Below are 19,540 nucleotides of genomic sequence, written 5' to 3'. Positions count from 1 at the left end.
TGTTTTGAATGAGTGGAATGAATTAAATTAAATTAAATTACAGTAGTGTTCTCTATATTCAAGAAAGTCATTGCTTCTGCCACCACACTGAGTTATAACTTGTTCAGATATAAATGTTCTAGCTATCATCTTTATTACAGATATTCTGTATAAATATGCCTTCTATTATATTTATCATAGAAGGTTTACACTTGGAGAGCATAATGCTTTGAAATTACTAGATTCAATGTATTCCTAAGAGTTCTATGCTTCTACCATAGACTGAAATGACTTAGGTTAATTTTCAAATAGGAGAGAGTAGTCAACCTGGAAGATTATGAGTTAAAAAAACATTTAACATTGAAAAAAATATTTCCCATAGTTGAACTATGGTTGAATGTCTATGTGCTGTGAAAGTGAGGAGTCTTTTGTCATGTCTTCTGACTGTCAGTTTGTGTTTGTGGGGATGCACTTTGCTAGTCTTCCGATTGTCTGTCCTATATAGTGGCTGTTAAAGTCCTTGCACTGTATTTTTTCTTCTGAGGTAATTGGATCGTTTCGTTTAAAATATTTTGGAGAACTTTAATTGGTTTGTATACTACAGTAATATCATGTGGTTGTAATCTGTTGGTTTTTTCTGAGATATTTTTGATGTATGAGAGTGTTATCCTTTACATAGGTTATATTGGTTGTATTGTAGCAGGCTGTGTATCATGCATTTTTTGACAAAGTTCCTTGAATATTCACTGTGTTGGAAGACGTTGTGCAAAGTGGTCTAATTCCTCTTTCTGGCATTCCATGTTGCTGCAGTATGTTCTGCCGGTCTGAATTATACTCTTATGCAGCTCTTCTTGTGGGTTGGGGTTGGGTTGTAGTGGAGCACTGGGTTAGTATGAGTTGTATATGGATATGTATGAGAAAAATATCAGAGATGCCATGGTCTGAATTCTTTGCAAAGAATTGAAAAGCTTCTGAATGTTAGACTGAGGAGAATAAAAATGCAGGTGAACAAGGGAAATATAAGGGCCAGATGTACAAATGATGTGAGAAAGTTCTTGCATTTAATGTGAAGACTTCTTAAAAATTCCAACAGCTTCAGTTGGGAGTTGAATCTGGTAATTTTTAGAATCACAGCAGACAAAGCCCTGCCCAGAAATAAAGATGTAAATCAAAACATACCAGCTTCAATGGAACAATTTCTTTTTTTTTTGTCCTCCACATCCTCCCTCCCTCCCTCCCTCCCTCCCTCCCTCCCTCCCTCCCTCTCTCTCTCTCTCTCTCTCTCTCTCTCTCTCTCTCTCTCTCTCTCTCTCACACACACACACACACACACACACACACACAGACACACACACACACACAGAGAGAGAGAGAGAGAGAGAGAGAGAGAGAGAGAGATACCAGTGTTATTATTTGTTAAAAAAACATCCTGCATGTCTAGCAAAATTTAATAGTACACTTAGTTTGTCTGTTTGATTTTATTCCAGTTTTTGATTGCATATGGAATTGTATCTAAGGCTGATGGAGTAAAGAAACATTGGTGCAGCTGGAAATCACCAAAGCCTTTACTTGAATGTCTGTAACCACATTCCAATGTATAACTGCAATTAAATACAGATGCTAAGGGCCCAATACAGGCCAGGTCCTCCTCCTTCACTGACTTTCTTTTGTTTTGTTTATCTTCAAGCCTGATGGAAAATTCTAGAGAGTCTGGAAGCTTGCAAACTGTTGACCAATTTGGGGGATTTATTTTTTATTATTGGTTATCATTGTAACTAACCCTGTACATTTATCACAGTCTTTCCCAATCAGACGCTCTTCAAATGTGTTAGCAAGGGATTTGAGCAGAAGGAGTTTAACACATCTGTAAGGTACAAGACTAAAGAAGTCTGATTTAGTCTATTCACATCAGCAGGGATCACTGAATTGTAATGTATTTTCCAACATGCAAGATAAATTAAGCAAGGAAGACTGAAAACCAGTAGGAAGACCAGGTTACGTATGTACAGTATGTTGACCATGTGATGACTGTAGCAAGAAGAACTAACTTTTACTGAGTTATTGCAGATGAGACATCATGACAGAGTATTCTGTAGTGACTGAGAGGGTACTTTTTGTCTGTTTTTTAATACTACCTTACAAAAGTGTTGTTCATGTGTTACTTATATGTGGAGAAAAGGCAAGGAATGATCCATGTGCTTTTCTCTTTGTATCTTGCAAGCACAGACATTTCTATTTCTCTCAAATAAGTATCCAACAATACATTTCTCTAACGTAACCTGAAACATGTCTCCAAAAGGATTTTTTTTCTCCCCAGCAGGCAGGATTGGAGATCATTTGGAGAAAAGCAGCTTTTCTCTATGTATTAGGTAAGCAGGAGAATGATTTCCCATCATTGCCTGATACATCAAAAAGATGTGGCTTTTTTTCAGCATAGCCTGTTATAACAGACTTTCCTAAACAGAAATTAACATCCTTCAGAAATTTGGATTTTAATTTGAAGGATTTCCCGAACAACATGACCTTGGCTAAGAATTCTTGGAGTAGATGTCTGGGTATCTGGAGAGCACCCAGACTGCAGAGGGAAGTGTAAGATATACTGTGTTAAGCAGGAAGAAGGTGACACTTTTGGTCCTATTCTCATGTTATTGATGGCATCTATGTACTGAGCACAGTTGTTGGCAAGCAACTGTTCACCTGTAGGGATTTTGCAAGATTGGAATTTCACTCCAGCTAGAAATGCAGTTCATATAAAACCTGTCTTTACAAATAGCAGCTCAAACATTATTTGCAAACAACCACATTGAATGCATAGATGTCAAAGGAGTGCTGTTGGGACTAAGGGTAGAAATATGACCTGCCTTCTCCTATTTCAACATGGCAAGGCCTTTTTGGTATGTGTGTATGCCTTCAACTAAGTGTTGATTCCTGTTGACTGCCTGGACAAGTATCTGCAGTTTTCTTAGCAAGATTTCAGTGTGGTTTGCCTCTTTCTTAGGGGCTGAGAGAGAGTGATTGGCCCATAGTCACCTAGCTGGCTTTGTACCTAAGACAGGACTAAAAGTTCTGGTTCCCTGGTTTCTAGCCTGATGCCATAATCACTACATGAAATTGGCTCTCTGACAAGCCGTTACAGGTAAGTAATATTACAATGCTGAGCCTTTACTGGTAGAGTGAATGTAAGGAATGGGAAGAGGGCAATCCATACTGCTTCTCCTACCACTTTCTGTTCATTTTAGAGAAGGCCTGCAAAGGTAAGCCTTTACAGGTATAGCCGGAACTACATTTAAATAGCTAGCATTAAGCATCTTGGTTTTTTTCAGCTTTAGACACATGATATTCATAGGATATTGAAAAGATGGGGCTTCCTGCATTTAGATGATGTGTAAAGGGTAGGAGCTCGTAAAGTTGGGTTGAGGGTAGTAAGCGGTCACAGTTTACAAATGTGAAGGAAGAGGAAGGCTTGACCAAGAAACACAAGCAATGTTTCCAGTAGCACACATGGTGATGATCCAGAAACTGTTATCTCTGTCTGTCTATCTGTCCATTCATCTTCTATCCTTTTCATCTCCAGTCATGGAGACCACCCATGAATATCCACCCTTTCTACAGCATGACACTGATACAACTGATACATTCTACAGTTGTAGTTCATAGAACATCCTGTGAGCAGAAAAATTTTCTCCTTAGAATACGTATTTCATTTATTTGATATTATTATTTATTACTTTTACTCAATAAAGGTCTGCAGTCATCATACAATGAACTCTCTCCATTGTTTGCTTTCTTGATGAGCTGCATGTTCTCACCTTGAAGTGTGTGGAAGTATTAACTGGAATGTTGGTGGAAGGGAGAGATTGAGAGGGAGAGAGAAACTCCTTGATTCTTGCCCAAACCAACTTGTGTTTATACTGGAGCTTAGGAATGACATCAGAGGAGGGAAGAGTATAAACACTTGCAGGAATTTACTCTCAGGCTCTAAAGACTGCAGACATACTGCTGCCTCCAAACAACTTGAGGAGGGATGTGCTGAAGTGTCAGAATGAAACTCCAGTTTCTCTTGATATTCTTCCTCTGTCTCCTTTCCAAGGTAAGGAAACTGGAAAATTCTAACTTAGGCAATAAGGAATTTTAAAAATAATGTTCATTGTGCATGCTCAGCTTAAGCAAAACTTTGGAGAACATGTTGCCTTGAATGAACATGTTGCTTTGAAGTCCAGTTTTGAAAAATTAATAGGACAAAGCAATTCCTTTACAATGACTGGATCCATATTTTGCAACCAGATCTGTGAATTGTTAATTATGCCTGTATAACATGGGCTCATGTTGGCTGAGAGTCTTGTTAGAAATCAGTTAAATAGTTTTATCCTTCATAAACAGTTTTTCATATTACAACATAGGCAGAAAGCCAACCAGCTGGCATTCCTTTTCAGATTTCTCAATTGTATCAACTTTGGCTCTATAAAATATCTAAAGGTCATGTTCAACCAATGCTTCCTGTAGGAATGTGCAGGAGGAACAACATGGTACAATTAAAACACAATCTCTTTTTCATACACACACCCATACGAGCAAAACATATTGGAAAAACAAACATTTGGTAAATGTTCCAGTAGTTTTGGACTGTTCCTTGAATTCCGAATTTTGGACTTAGTAAAAGAGTTCAGGTTACTGTGATTGTCTCTAAACTTTGCTTTGCAACACACAGACTTCAGGTCTGTGACCATAAGATAACCTAACTACACAATGTTACCTACCTATACAAAAATTTGCAATAGACCAGACAGAGAAATAAAATTAATTAATTGTTCCAACCTTTCAGCATCTAAGAACAGCGAGTACTGGACAAAAGTAAAACAATTGAAAATACTAGTGTGTTGAATATTCTTACCAGCTATTCATTGAAGGCCATTCTTTCTTAGTGATTGAAATCTTTTATTCGTTTTCTGATAAAATGATGGCTCCTAATCTTACTTATGTTATCATAAACAAAACAAAGAACTTTCCTTTACTACAAGCTAAGCTTTGATATAAGAAATAATTCACCATTACTCAGTTATTCAAACTTCTTAGTTGAATGAAACTGGGTAAGTTTTATTCTCAGTTCTAAGACTTTTTGTTAATTAATTGAATAGATGCAGGAATCAGGAAATAAGGGATTTGGAAGTGGCTGAATTACAAGAGGAAGAGGAACATTGTTGCACAGATGCTCTTGAGCAAGTTATTAAGCTAGTAAAGTCTAATTGTTGCCCTTTATCAAATGTCAGGTATATGTTTCCTTGCAAGCTTCTTAAACAACATCCAGAAAGGAAGGAGCATGTCAAGTGGCACCCAGAGATATTACGTTTTTTGCAAAACAGATGTCTTCATTCTCTATTTCCTTTGGAACTTTAATGAATGCATTCCTTCTTCTTTGGACAGGGTGACAGGATTGGTTTTACTGCAAAGTAGCCCTAGCTGTTGTTGAATTATTAGAATTATACCGTAGCCACAGGACTATGCTTTCCTCATACTGGATTACACTTCTGCCATTCCTGTGATGTTGCTTTCATCTCCTTCCCAGCTGATGAAAGGGAAAGGTTTAAGTCATTCTTAGTTGTAAAGAATATGCTGTCCCCTTCTTCTGATATTATTCAAGGGCAGCCTCAAGATATGCAAAGTCTTTTAGGCTTTGCAACTTATTGCCTTGAAGAGAAGAAGGTGTCAGTGGCTTTGAGCAGGCAGCAAGAGCAATGGGATAGCCTCCCTCTTGCATAAATTTCTGCTCACTTAGACAAGTGGATTGCATTTCAAACTCAGCAGATTGTCAAACTGGTAGGAGCATCAAATCTCCAGTAATGGAACCTAAATTAAAGCATCCATGTCAGATACTTATCCAGCCTTTGTTTGAACACATCCAGTGAAGGAAAGACTTCTGCTTCTCTGGGTCATTAGTTCTAGTGTTGGACAGCTCTTTCTTACTGCTAGGGCTTTTTCTAACATTCAAAGTTATTTGCCTTCCTGTAATTTGTATCTATTATTCTACATGCTGAATCTCAAATATTAGGGAATAAATATTTCCTTTGTATGATATTCTTTTAAGGACATCATACGTCTTTGATATTTGTATCCTATCTTTCCTGTAAAGGATTGAAGATGGCATAAGTTCAGAGAAAGATGAGCTGAGAAGTTGCATGATCAGGTGGAAATATAAAACCTAGGTGTATTTGACACTAGCCAATTCTAACACAGAGAACTACTCCTGTTTACAAAAATAAAGCAATTTGTCAAGGTTGAATTGCTAAGATGATTGCTAACCTCTGTAGCTGCTCAACTTGCCATAGAAATGGGGGAGGGGGAGTCTGGGAAAGAAATGGGAGCTTCAGGAAGCCCTCCATGGACTGTGAGAACCAAGGTCTATCAAAGCAGGTGTCTGGCAGAGAGGTGGACTGTTCCCATAACAAACAGAAAGACTGTGATTGGCCAATGTGAACACATGGTGGGTGGGGGTTATGAAAAGCTATTGGTAACTAACCAGAACTTTGTGCAGGTAACTTAGAGTTGATTTTACTTCTTCAGTGCTGGGATGTGTATTCAATAAAAAATTATCTCTTGTGACACCTCAAGGCTGTAGAGTTTCTTTAATGTTGAATTCGCCAGCCGGAAGGCTGACACAATTGTTCATCCTTTGTTCATCCACACGCAGATCATATATGTGATAATCAAAGTTGGATCCACCTATGATTTTTCCCAAATGATGTCTGACTGTATAATTCAGCAGAATATCTCCTTGATCTGATGTTTTATGTTGGGTGGGATAACAGTGATGTGGTATGAAGAAAGTCTTCTTTTTCAGATCATCATGAATAGACTTCTACCAGATATTGGAAGTGTAAAATGATAGAGTGGATGCTAACATATATAATGTGGGCTAGTCCAACTATTGTGCCATTATGATATACTATCCATATGTTAATATGGTCTGGGAAGGATGATACAATTTGGAGATGTGATTCTGAATTAAATATCAAAAAATTGGACTCTGCTATTATATGAGCAACTACAGTATGTTTTTTTAAGCACAGAGAATATCAGTAAATATTACTCTTTTGCAAAGAAAGGCACTGCCCTTATGGAATTACACTCTTTCTGACTATGAATTCATGTTCTGTTGGAAGCCTGATCAAAATTTCTCAGTGTGGTCAAGATTTAATTTTATGTTTAAAATCAAAGTGTTTCCTATATATATTATGTAGTTTGTCCCTTCTTATTTTTTCTGTTTTTATTTCCTTTTTTGTATCTTTTTTTCTTTCTATCTATATATGAAAACAAATACATGAATATTTTTTTTTACAAATTGGACAACTTAAAATGAAGGTGTTGTTTTGTTTTTACAAGGAATTCACATTCTTCCACAAAAGAAGGTTTTCTTATGTAGGGGCTGTGTTAGCTCAAGGGTGGGAATAGCATGGCCAAACATTAGTTGACTTGAAAGGGTGGAAGGAAAAGGCTTAAGATTTACTCTCTGGATCTATCATATGGAGAAGGAGGGGTTGGTTATTTTTTTGTCTGTCATACATACATATATATTTGTATACCACTGTAATAAAAATGATTCTCAGTGGTTCCCATAGAAAAATACAATATAAATCCCACACAAAATTAAAATTACCACAATAGAAGAACAGAAAGAAAACACAATGTGGCAACAACAACTCAAATCAGGGGAAGATTCTCTTAGGTTTCAGTTGTTAGAAGCATGTGGAAAGCCATTCTTGAATTTCTAAGCTAGCATTTCTCAGTCTATTATAATAATAAAATTAGTCAGTTCACTTGAAGTGCTAACTATGAATACTTTGCAGTATTGGCCTCTCTCCTGAATATTAATGCCAATTAACCCCGGAGAAGGCCAAATCAATAGTAAAACAATCAGGGACACTGATTATCAAAATTATATCACTGATGCCCCTGATTTCTATAACCAAATGTATGACAGATGCAAGCTCTCCACTGTATGTATCTATACAATCTAACCTAAATAAATATAGATGGGCTTTTTCAGAACCCACTTTGACACCTTCCCATCAGTTCTGGCAGGAAGATTTAATGGGACTACTTATTTATAGAGACTTTGCCCTTGTGAATCCAGAGAGATAGAAACTCTCACTCATATTCTCATGTAGTATCCTTTTCATGATGCCCCAAGACATGCTCTGATCATCCCAACCATTTCCATATATGAGGGCCAGACTGATACATTTTATGGTTATTATTTTTAAGGGATGTTAACCCCACACTCACATAACAGGTGGCCAAATATCTTCACCAAGTTACACAATTGCACAAAACTTTTAATTAGATATGTTGTTTTATTCTCCTATTTGTTTTTTCCCCTTTCCCAATAAGAAATTATTATGTCAAACTATCTATTTTACTGTAAAGGCTAGACAAAGATCATAATAAAGACACTTGATTTGATTTACTGATAGATAATTGTGTTCGGCTATTATTCATTGACTCATAAAGAGTTGGAAGCAACTGAACAATAACAATCCAAGTAGTACAAAGTTCTGCAGTTATCTGATTTCTGAATCTAGGGTTGAGTTTCTGCATGAGTAGAAATATATAGCTATGCTGGTTCTGGCCTGAAATGTGACAGCAAGATTTGTTTACCCCTATTCCAGGCCTGTGCTCTGGGGACCTGATTTCCTTCAACCTTGTTGACTGTGGATCAAATTGCTACTGCCTTGATTCAGTATCAGAAATGTGGCCTAGATGATTAACATAGATAATGAACCAACTGGTCCAGCAGGTGTGACAAAATTTGTCCCATCCAATGGCTATAGCACCACTCCCAGCCTTAGACTACCACCATCAGCAGTAGCTACTATAACAGAGCTCTCTGATGTTAAGTTAATGAAATAATAAGTATCTGCCTCCTTGCCTGGCAAGTTTCCCTCTTGGTGAAAAATAAATAAATAGATGATAGACTGATATTTCCTTAAGACTGAGTGATTTCTTGCAGGATTTATAATCAACCTAGTGACAGAGGGAGCCATGTTTGAATACTGAAATAATAATAGCCTATGCAGTTGCCCAATACCAAGGGATAGTAGAATAGAGGACAAAGAATTGGAGAAGATCACACAATATCAAGAACTGAAAATCAATGGTCCCAATGGTTATTGGCACACTGGGTGTCATACCAAAAATCTTGGATAGCACTTAGAAAAACCAAAGATTTACAAAATTTCCATCTGTCAATTGCAGAAAGCCTCACTACCTGGATCTGCATATACACTATGCCAATACATCATGACATCCTAGATCACGGGTGTCAAATTCATCATGTCACGTGATGTATTATGATGTATCACAATGTTTTTTGCCTTTGCAGAGCTTGGGTGGGTGTGGCCTGCATGTGAGGCAACCAGTCCACGGGCCGCCAGTTTGACACCCATGTCCTAGATTTTTGGGAAGAACTTGAAGCATATGAAGGCCACTCCCAGCTAATGAATTGACAACTACTGTATGTTGTCATTTGTTGTGTATGTAATATGAGTAATAGCCTTTCCTGCACTAGAAGTTTGGTTGCTGTTAGGATTAGCTCTAAAGAAACAATTTTTGCAAATGTATTGGACTTCTTCAGATGTTCAGTTTTTTTAAAATGTGAGCACAAGGGTCCGTCAATCTGGATCTCCCTCTGTTGATGGGAAACTGAATGTGATTAGTGTTTTGATCAATCAGAATCTTAGATCATTGGCTAGAGTAACCTCAGCCTGTTGCTCTTCAGATAGATTAGACCAATTTCTTGAGTCAATTTCACGTTTTGAAACCCAGCACATCTGAAAGACAAAAGCTTAGAGACTTCCCTTTTGTTATAACATTCCAATCTGTTTTTCTACATTAATTGAAAATTTAACCTGAGAATGGCTATTTTAAGAACTGTCTGTAGATTAGTGGACATCTGGGCAATGGTGGGATTCAAATATGTGAACAACCGGTTCTCTGTGGATGCTGCTTCCGGAAGTCCATTCTGGGCCTGTACAACAAAAAATTACCTACCAGTTCTGCCAAACTGGTGCGAACTAGCTGAATCCCACCACTGTATCCAGGCCCTGAGCAATCAACTACCCTCACTCTTTCTCAGGACTGTTATGGTCCACCATCTTTCATTTATAACTCTCCCCATTTTTTATTATTAAACTTCTATGACGCCCATGTTGCTGAGGTGATTATTTATTCTTCCATTTTTTCATAACACTTAGAAATTATGGAAAGTTGGAATATCTACACATCTTTTTTAAAAAATTAGTATTACATATAGTCCTTGACTTAAGAACCATTCAAAGTTACAATGGACCTCCCCAACGCTACCCACAATCCATTTTCAGAGTTATGACAGCTGCACATACCTTACGGTCACATGACTGGATTTTAGGTACTTGGCAGTTGGCTAACCTTTATAGCCATATGCAGCATCCCATGGTCACATGACTGCGATTTGTGATATATATTTTTTTGCCAATTCCAGGTGTTTACTTCTGTTTTCTGGGGGAAAAAACCTTTGGGGGAAAATTCACTTAACAACCACCATGTTCGTTTAATGACCATCGTAAAAATGGTTGTAACTTTGAATCCGTTCACATGATGTCTCAAGTTATGACTGCAATGACTTATAATTGTAATTCCAGGTTCAATTCTGGTCTAAGTCAAGGATTACCTGTATCAAGAACCATCTCTATGTAAGAACTGAACTCATTTGATAGGGGGAAGATGTCCTAATGGAAGATTCCTTAAATGTCAGTTTTAACAGATATAAATTGAACTGGGCATTTTGTTATAATTATTACTTTAATTTATACCCCGCCCTTCTCCCGAGGGACTCAGGGCGGCTTACAGGTAAATAAAAACAGAGCTATACAATAAATATTTAAAAGCCAAATTAAAATATATATTAATTAACCTGTATTAGAAAAATTATAAAATCCCTTTAAAATCCCTATAAAATAATGTTATTCTCTCTCCTCCCAGGCAAACTTCCAGCACTGTCAAACTCCATGCTACTGTCCATGGCTCCCTCCCCGTTGTCCTCCTGGGTCTCGCTTGGTTCTGGATGGATGTGGCTGTTGCAGCATATGTGCTCGGAGGCTAGGGGAGCCATGCAACCATCTTATTGTTTGTGATCAGAACCAGGAACTTATCTGCGACTACAGCAATGCTCCCACACGAAGGGCAGGAATCTGCAACTGTGAGCAATCTTTGTTGTTCTTAATAGAAATTTTCAAGTATGAGGAGAACATCAGCTTCCTAAAAGTAGATGGAGTTATCTGAGTTTAATGCATGCCAGAATAACACAGTATGATTAGGTAATTCACTTGACTAAGACCTCAAAAGCTCAGTTCCTAAATCTACAAACTTTCCATACAGGTTCAGGGTCAAATTAGACATGGATATTATTCATGAATGTTCACTGCTTCAAAAATGTCAGTAGCAGCTAAAAGAAGGGAGAACTGAGAGATAATAGGATGAGGGAAAATAAGCCTTTTAACGTTTGCTTTTTACCTCAGTTAAACTATAGGCCTGAATTTGTCCTGAACAGGAAAAAAATTGGAAATTGCACTGAGTTAGAAAGAAAAGAATAGGCTCATAGTCCTTGTGGAAACTTTCTTCAACCTGTCAGCATTTATTGCTGCTTTTCCTATTTTTTGTTATTTTATTTATTTCATATACTGGAGTTCTCACAATCATTATTGTGTAAAACCTAAATAAAATATAGGAAATGTGAGAAATATTAAACATTTGATAGCAATAGCACTTAGAATAATATACTGTTTCATAGTGCTTTATTGCCCTTTCTAAGAGGTTTACAGAGTCAGCATATTAGCCCCAATAATCTGAGTCCTCTTTTTATCAACCTCGGAAGGATGGAAGGCTGATTCAACCTTGAGCCGGTCAGGATAGAACTCCTGGCAGTGGAAAGAGTCAGCCTGCAATACTGCATTTTAACCACTGCACCACCAGAGATTCACTGCTAGAGATTCAAGTGGCACATTAGAGCCATGTTTTTGATGTCAAACATTCCCATCATTCGATAAAGATCTTGCTGAAAAAAGAATATTACAGTTGCAATCACATACATCAAGGTCATAATTATAGTCCAGGAAGTAGGCAAGTAATGTTGGTTTGATTTTATGACACTAAACTTCTTTTCTGTTCTGCCTCTGATACTCCCATGGTAGCTGAGAGGAATGTAAGCAAAGCTAAGAAATATGCTTCAATTTCCTATCTCACTTGGAGAGTGCAAGTCAGCTGGCAGAAATGTAAACAAATATCAGTTCCCCACAAAGTAAAATCTAACTAGAAGAAAATCTCTTTCTTCCTTAGATCTTTGAGAGAAAAACAGAAGAACTATGGTCAACACTTGGACATTCATGCTATCTCCATCTAAGAAAGGCCTTGGTTCTGTTCTATTCCTATCCTATCCTATCCTATCCTATCCTATCCTACATTGAAGGCTTCTTAAAAACAAATAAGAGACAAATAGCCCAATATTTTCTGTCCTCACTAAAAATGATTTATCAGAATCTTAGGCAGATATGATTCATATCTTGTCCCACATTAAAAAATGAGAGAAAGTAGATGGTGACACTAGATTGCTTTTGTAGGCAAGTTATTTGATCTAGCAGACATGTGGTCCTTACTAGTCAAAGATAAATATTATTGCCCTTCCCTGTAACAATGACATAGGTTTTACAATAACAACAACAAAACCCAAGGTAATTGTTGATTAAATTGTTTGTCAGTCTCTAGGCCTGACTCAGTCTACAGTGCCTATGATATCTTTCCTTTTTACCTATGGCTTCCCATCCTAGGTGTCTCCTCTCTTCAGTCACATCCCTTCTTCCTGGGTCCCATTGTGATTTCTTCTTCTGCAATGATAAAACTGCCAGTGTCATCCCAGTGATCTTGTGTTCGACCTATAAATACATGCTGCGGAATTGGAAGGGCCATTTAGGCCACTGAGTTCCATCACATACATAATGCAAGAATACATATTACACTACTGGAAATAGATAGTTGTCTGCAAATTCAGTGAAGAGAAGTGTACCATTTTTCTGGGCAGCTAGTTCTACTATAAAACTTACTCACCTTTGGAAAGCTTTTGCTAACATTCACTTAAAATCTTCCTTCCTGTAGCTTATTTTGTTTGTTTGTTTATTTATGTCCCACATTTATTATTTGTACAAATAACTGAAGGTGGTGAATATCCAACACATCTTCCTCATCCTATTTTCCTCACAACAACCCTGTGAGGTGAGGTGGGCTGAGAGAGACAGTGATTGGCCCAAAGTAACCCAGCTGGCTTAAGTGGGCCTAGAACTCAAAATCTCCTGCTTTCTAGCCTGGTGCCTTAATACTAGACCAAACTGGATCTTTATTTATAATTATACCAGTTATATGTTACACCCATGGATAATAAAGAACAGATAACTTTCTGTGTGATCCCTTGTGTGCTTAAAAGTAGTATCAGATCCCATTTCAGTCTTCCTTACTTAAGGCTATAGGTACCACTTCAGAACGTGAAATAATCATAGTCCAGTGTTAATATTAGGTATGAACGCTATCCCAGTTCTAAATATTTACATTTGATTTATCTCATTGGTTCCCAATGTTGGCTGCAGATGAAGTAGATGACCAAGACAGTTGTGAAGTGAATGGAAAGATCTATCAAGATGGAGAAGTATTCCAGCCAAGTTGTAAGCTCCAATGTCGCTGCTCAGGAGGAGGATTTATATGTGTTCCTCTCTGCAGTGAGGATGTTCGTCTCCCCACCCCAGATTGTCCATATCCAAGGCGTGTGGAAATTCCAGGGAAGTGTTGTCAAGAATGGATTTGTGACAGAGAACCCAGACAGATCTTGCAGGACAACATGGCAGGTACAATCCATAGATCCCAACACCCTTTTTCAGTGTCTTTTTATTGGCTGACTCACAGTAAAACCTTGGTGGTTGGAACCATGTGCCTGGAATTCCATTCAGATGAATGGAGAGCCACTGAATATGCCAGTTTTTCCTGTCAGGAGTTGTTGAAGATGGGACAGAGCCATTTTTTCCCTCAGCTATCATCAACTAAATAAATTCTTTTTCATTTTAATATGGTTCATGTAATTATTTGCCAGTCTGGCTTAAATGCAAGCTCTTTTTAAACTTTCAGCTGGTTCTAGTGGTTAATGTACTGGATTAGAAACTCTGAGACTGTAAGTTCTAGTCCTTCCTTCAGCGTGAAAGCCAGCCCCAGTCATTTGAATGTCTTTTTTTGTACTCTCTCATTTTCAGTTGAACTAACTCAGAGCATCTCATAAGTATTTTCTGCCTTTCAAGATCAATAGAAAGAAAGATACTATGGTTGGTTTTGAACAGAACAATGTTCTGAGACATTAGGGAATAGAAAGTCTGAGGATGTGGATGAATTACATCCATCTACAGGTAGTTCTTGCTGACTAACAGTCTTGTTTAGTAACCATTCAAAGTTAAGAGTGGCACTGATACAGTAGCTTTACAACTGATCCTTGAATTTGCAGCTGTCATAGTGTACCCACATTGTGTGATTGCCACTGGTACACATTGGGTGCTTTGCAACTGGCACATATTTATAAGAGTTGCAGCATCCCATGGTCACCTGATCACTAGTTGCATGCTTCACAGACAGCTTCTGACAGTGCGAAAACCAGTAGGAAATTACAAGTCATAGTCAAACCATGTCATGCTTAATGACCTACAATGATTTGCTTAATGGCTGCAGCAAAACTACTGCCATAAGTCTGGTGGGGTTACATTACTTTTCACTTAACAGTTGCATTGCTTAGCGATGGAGTTCTGGTCCACACTGTGGTCAATATGTGAGGACTACCTGTATTAGACCATAACTGTACAACCTGTAGAGAGAAAACTGCTATATTAATAAATTAAAAGGCATTGTGGTTCTCAAAGGAATACCTGGCATAGCAATCAGCTCTTTGGCAGCCAGTAGAGAGGTGCCAATGGTAGTGGTAATGAGCCCTGGAGGCACTACAGGTACTTTGCAGTATGTCTTTTATTAAAAAAAATCAGTGGGCCACACAAGGTTGCTTGGCAGGCTGCATGCGACCTGCGGACCATCTGTCAACAAGCCTACATTAGATGGTACATGACAGCATCTTGATTGATCCTGAAAGTGAAGCAGGGTCAACTGTAGTTAGCACTTGGATGGGGAACCATCTGGGTAGTTAGACCTATAGACTCAACTGGGAAGTTGAAAAAAAAAACATTCTGGAAGAAGGCAATGTCAAACCATTTGTATAATGCCATAAAATTGCATGAATTTGTTATCAGGAATAATGCTTGATTCAGAGAAGACTTTACTTTTTTTTAGAGCTAAAAATGTCACATACATTCAAAATTCAACCTTGCTTCTTGAATGCAAGAATGCTATGCCTTGCAAAAGGAAAATCTTTTAGATGTGGGACAGGCAACCTGGGTCCCATGGGCTTCATATGACTCTCCATATCTTTTTAAGACCCCGTGAGGCCCCCCTGGTTCTTAGGCAAATGGTATATATGTTATGTTTAATGTCTAGAATAGATCACTAAAAATGAACAGCTGGTCCTACACAATGGTTATAGATATAATGTTATTGTAAGGTGCATTTTATTCATAAATTTAAGTTATATAGAATTCAACAGTATGCATATAGTTTGGTATACTGAATCATGAAACAAAAATGTACCGACTTAACTACTCCTCAGCTAGGTTGAAGTCACAGTTTTGATTCCCCATAAAACTGCACCAGTTAATAAATCTAGTCCTTGAAAACAGATGCCCTGAAGTTTGGCTTGTTCTTGGGTTTTATAACTTGCTGTAGTTGTAGCCACTGTATGTCTGTGGAAGTTGTTATGACCATTTGTGCCAATTTTCAACACATCCCTTTCCTTCTTTTGTTCCTGGTTTTGTTCCAGAAAGGTTATTTGGGATAGCTTTCCCCTATTTGTGTGAAGACTGGAGCACTGAGTGGTCTGCCTGCTCCACCACCTGTGGCATTGGGATATCCACACGGGTGTCTAACAAGAATTCCTATTGCAGACTTGAAAGTCAGAAACGTTTGTGCATCCTTGGACCCTGCCCAACTCTCATGGGAATAGGCAACATGGTAAGGAACAGGGTTTCTTAAAATTCGAGGCAACTCCAGGACTTTTAAAATTGTGTGAAGAAAATTATGTTGCAAACAAAGTCAATACAAACAAAGATTGCTAATCCACTTCCTCCACCAATAATTAAACTAATTAACCTGATCAAATAATAGTTAGGGAAAATCCTTTCACAATACAGAGTTTCCCTGGATACACAGAGGTGGCACCCAAAGTCAGCACTTGGGCAGGCATCAAAGAAAAGATCTATAAACTTATTAAACCATGGCAAAGAAAGGTTGTAAGATCAGACACGACTCATTTAACAACCACCTTGGTAAACAACAGAAAATCTGGTCTCAATTGTGGCCATAAATCAAATATTACCTGTAAACTAAAAGCCACAAAAGCTTATGCTTTTTAATAAACTTTCTTCTGATTTTTTTGCTGAAGCTCTGATTGGTACTATAATCCATTTCAGTCTCTTTTCTACACACACATACACTGTGGACCACTAAGCTGTCTCATAAATGGCAGAGCATGTAAAGAACAGCATCTCCTTATGTCAGGTATAAATTCTTCCAACAAAATCAATGCCTGCAATTTGACTGCCAAGACCTGCAAGCAATTGAATCCCAAAATAGCAAATGCCCTTTCGTGACCCCAAATTTGGCAGCATGATTTATTGATGCAGCTTAAACTACCTGGCTGCATTTGAAGTGGGCTATTTTGTTTAAGGAAGTGATTTTGTTGTTACTTGACCCAAGGAATCTAGCTTTTGCCTAAAATGTGTACACTTCACAGGTTCCCTGTAGAGGAAAAATGTAGAGTATGAAGCGTTGAAACTAAATTTGCTGTGCAAGTACTCAATGTGCCTGTTGTAGCACCCCTGTTGAGAATCAAAATATTCTTACTGCTCTTCAAACATGCTGTTCCCAATGAAAGAAGGTAGGACATAGGAGATGAAGGAGCTCCAGTTTGCATTATGAAACTGACAGAACAGAGCATATCAGAGCTGGATAGAAAGGGGGCTGGAGAAAAATAGGAGGAGAGAAATATACTGGCATCTTGAAGCAATGTCATAGACTCTAACCTGGCCACATAATATTGACCTATCATGTCTCCCACTCTTGACTTGATTAGTACTGGAAAATAACAGTTTGTGTATGATATTAACCCTGGGGAGGAAGATCTACATATTTAATTAGGACAATAGGAATTTGGCTACCCATATGCCCCTAGAATGTTCACATGTTCATATACATTTGATTAACTAGCTGTAAACATGAAAACTCAGAATAGCATTCTCATATTTCACAGGACAACATATCACTACAGTAATATGTTCTTCTATTCCAAAGGACAACATGTCACCACAGTAAGAACTGTGTGATGCTCTAAGTTACTATGTGGAAAGGCTTAAAATGATGGCAAACAGTACACAATTTCTAGTTGCTTGTTGATTGATTTATTCAGGCAGTTTCTGAAATTTCAAAGAACTTGAGCAGATGTCTCAGCACTACTACATCCTTAGTCATACCTTGCTGGGAATTCTGGATGTTCTAGTTCCAACACAACTGAACGGTATCATTTTGGAGAAAGCTGGTCAATTTGAGTAAAATATCTATTTTTCAGATTATATCAGACAAAGGGTAAATATATCACCATCTATTATCTGGAGAAATGTGGAAAAGATGACTGTCAAATCAGAAATGGTGAAGAAGATGCATAAGGTCTTTTAATGAGAAGCTATCAATATGAACAGGGTGCAAATTTGTCCAGTCTTTTATGTGTCAAATCTCCCTTCTTTCCTTTGCAGGGAAGAAAAAATGTGGGGACCTTTTGCCTAGTTGAAACACAAAATGACCAAAGTGGAAGGAATGAAGCAGTCTTCCTGTCCCCCTCCCCTCCCCTGCTTTTTTACTCACATTGGCAGCTTTCTCTAGCTCTTTTTCAGTTTAAAATAAATTGGAAGATCAGTTTTCTTCCATGGTAATGTCTAATTTGGCCGTCTGCCTGTTGTTTGGCCACACTTTCCCAGACAGGGTTGGAATTTACACTGAGTGTTTTATCTCTCCAGAGTGGAAGAGGAAGCCGCTTATAAACCAGTCCACTCCATTCAAAAGTTGACATGCTGGCTTCAATCTAGCAACTGGAACACCAGAAGCCCAAGCTGATCTTGTTTCTGTGGTGATGAGAGAACCTCTGAAGAATGGAGAGACAAAGCGACTGTTCTCAACAGAGAAGAGAGACGTAGCAAAGAGTTCCTACATCTGACAACCATCTTCCTTCTTAGTATCACCCCAATGACACTAGACAACTTTATTGTTTGGTGGAAAAAATTCCAGACCATGTGTTTTAATGTTGTTCAGTAGTGATGTCTTTATTGGCAGCTTGAGACTACAATTATAAATCCATCCAATTAATGAATTGATGCTTTGCAGTTACAGAAATTCAAAGAACCATGTCCTGTTATTCTTTCTTCATTATCCCTTCTCCAAATAATAGTTCTAGAAATCTAGCAAGTGAGATCATCATCCATTGTTCAGTATAGTTATTGTTTATGTTCTTCTTAGAAATAAATAAATCATTACAATGCTTAATTGCCTGAAGCCAGATTGATCAGTTTTAGGGATCACAGGAATATGTAATGTTTGGAGGCAAATGTTAGTGACATACAAAGAACAAAGTAGGCATTGTGTACTATTATTATTCGCTCTGTGTGTATAAAAGAGAATAATGTCTTCATAACAACATTGCTCATGGATGAAGTGTAACTTGACAAATTGAGACGAGTCTTTAATAACTTAGCAGAGTAAAGATCAAAGTTTTCTTTGAAGCTTGTCTCTTGGTGATATTGTGACTTTTGCCTTTGTTTGCATGGAAGAAAAATATGAGAAATCTTTGTTAAAAAAAAAAAACTTCTACAGATTGAAATCACCTGGCAGTGTATATAGTGTTCTGAAGCATAGGTGAAATACTGTAGTCTGATTGGCTGTATACTCATAACCCAGTGAAGATGGGAAAATCCATTTCTGGCTAGTCACATGAGGAATCTCAACTAATTGGAGACTAAGTCATAAAATCATATAATGATGCAAGTTTGTACATAGACAATTATGTATAGTTGGAAATCAGATTATGAAGTTTTGCTTTGCTAAGAATAGGGTGAAAAGTTCTATCTCCTTCATTTCCTACTGGAATTCTTTTCACTAGTATTGAAAGTGTTTGTGTGCCAACAAACATTTTGACCTCTGTCAAGGGACTACAAGAGTTGAAATAGATTTTAAAACGGGGCTCTTCAAACGTTGCAACTTTAAGACTTATGGACTTCAACTTCCAGAATTCTTCAGCCAGCCATGTTGAGGGAGGAATTCTGGGAGTTGAAGTCCACAAGTCTTAAAGTTGGAGACCCCT

At 37.8% G+C, this 19,540-nt stretch overlaps 1 protein-coding gene across 1 annotated transcript; it reads left to right on the top strand.

Annotated features, from left to right (window-relative positions):
- Positions 1-3,947: 3,947 nt before the first annotated feature.
- On the top strand, positions 3,948-19,411 carry CCN5 (cellular communication network factor 5). Its single transcript, XM_015825667.1, has 5 exons — positions 3,948-4,069; positions 10,993-11,209; positions 13,644-13,898; positions 15,956-16,146; positions 18,204-19,411. Exons 1-5 carry the CDS (start codon positions 4,022-4,024, stop codon positions 18,225-18,227), a joined length of 735 nt encoding a protein of 244 aa, XP_015681153.1. The 5' UTR covers positions 3,948-4,021; the 3' UTR covers positions 18,228-19,411.
- Positions 19,412-19,540: the final 129 nt, after the last annotated feature.

The sequence above is a fragment of the Protobothrops mucrosquamatus genome, unplaced genomic scaffold (assembly GCF_001527695.2).
Source record: "Protobothrops mucrosquamatus isolate PMUCROS unplaced genomic scaffold, P.Mucros_1.0 scaffold2747, whole genome shotgun sequence".
Classification (NCBI taxonomy): domain Eukaryota; kingdom Metazoa; phylum Chordata; class Lepidosauria; order Squamata; family Viperidae; genus Protobothrops; species Protobothrops mucrosquamatus.
This window is presented reverse-complemented; position numbering and strand designations above follow the sequence as displayed.

Coding starts and splice junctions, on each gene's coding strand:
- CCN5 (XM_015825667.1), top strand. CDS start 4,022: ATGAAACTCCAGTTTCTCTTGATATTCTTCCTCTGTCTCCTTTCCAAG. Junction 11,210..13,643: donor AAGGGCAGGAATCTGCAACT/GTGAGCAATCTT, acceptor TGTTGGCTGCAG/ATGAAGTAGATGACCAAGAC. Junction 13,899..15,955: donor CTTGCAGGACAACATGGCAG/GTACAATCCATA, acceptor GTTTTGTTCCAG/AAAGGTTATTTGGGATAGCT.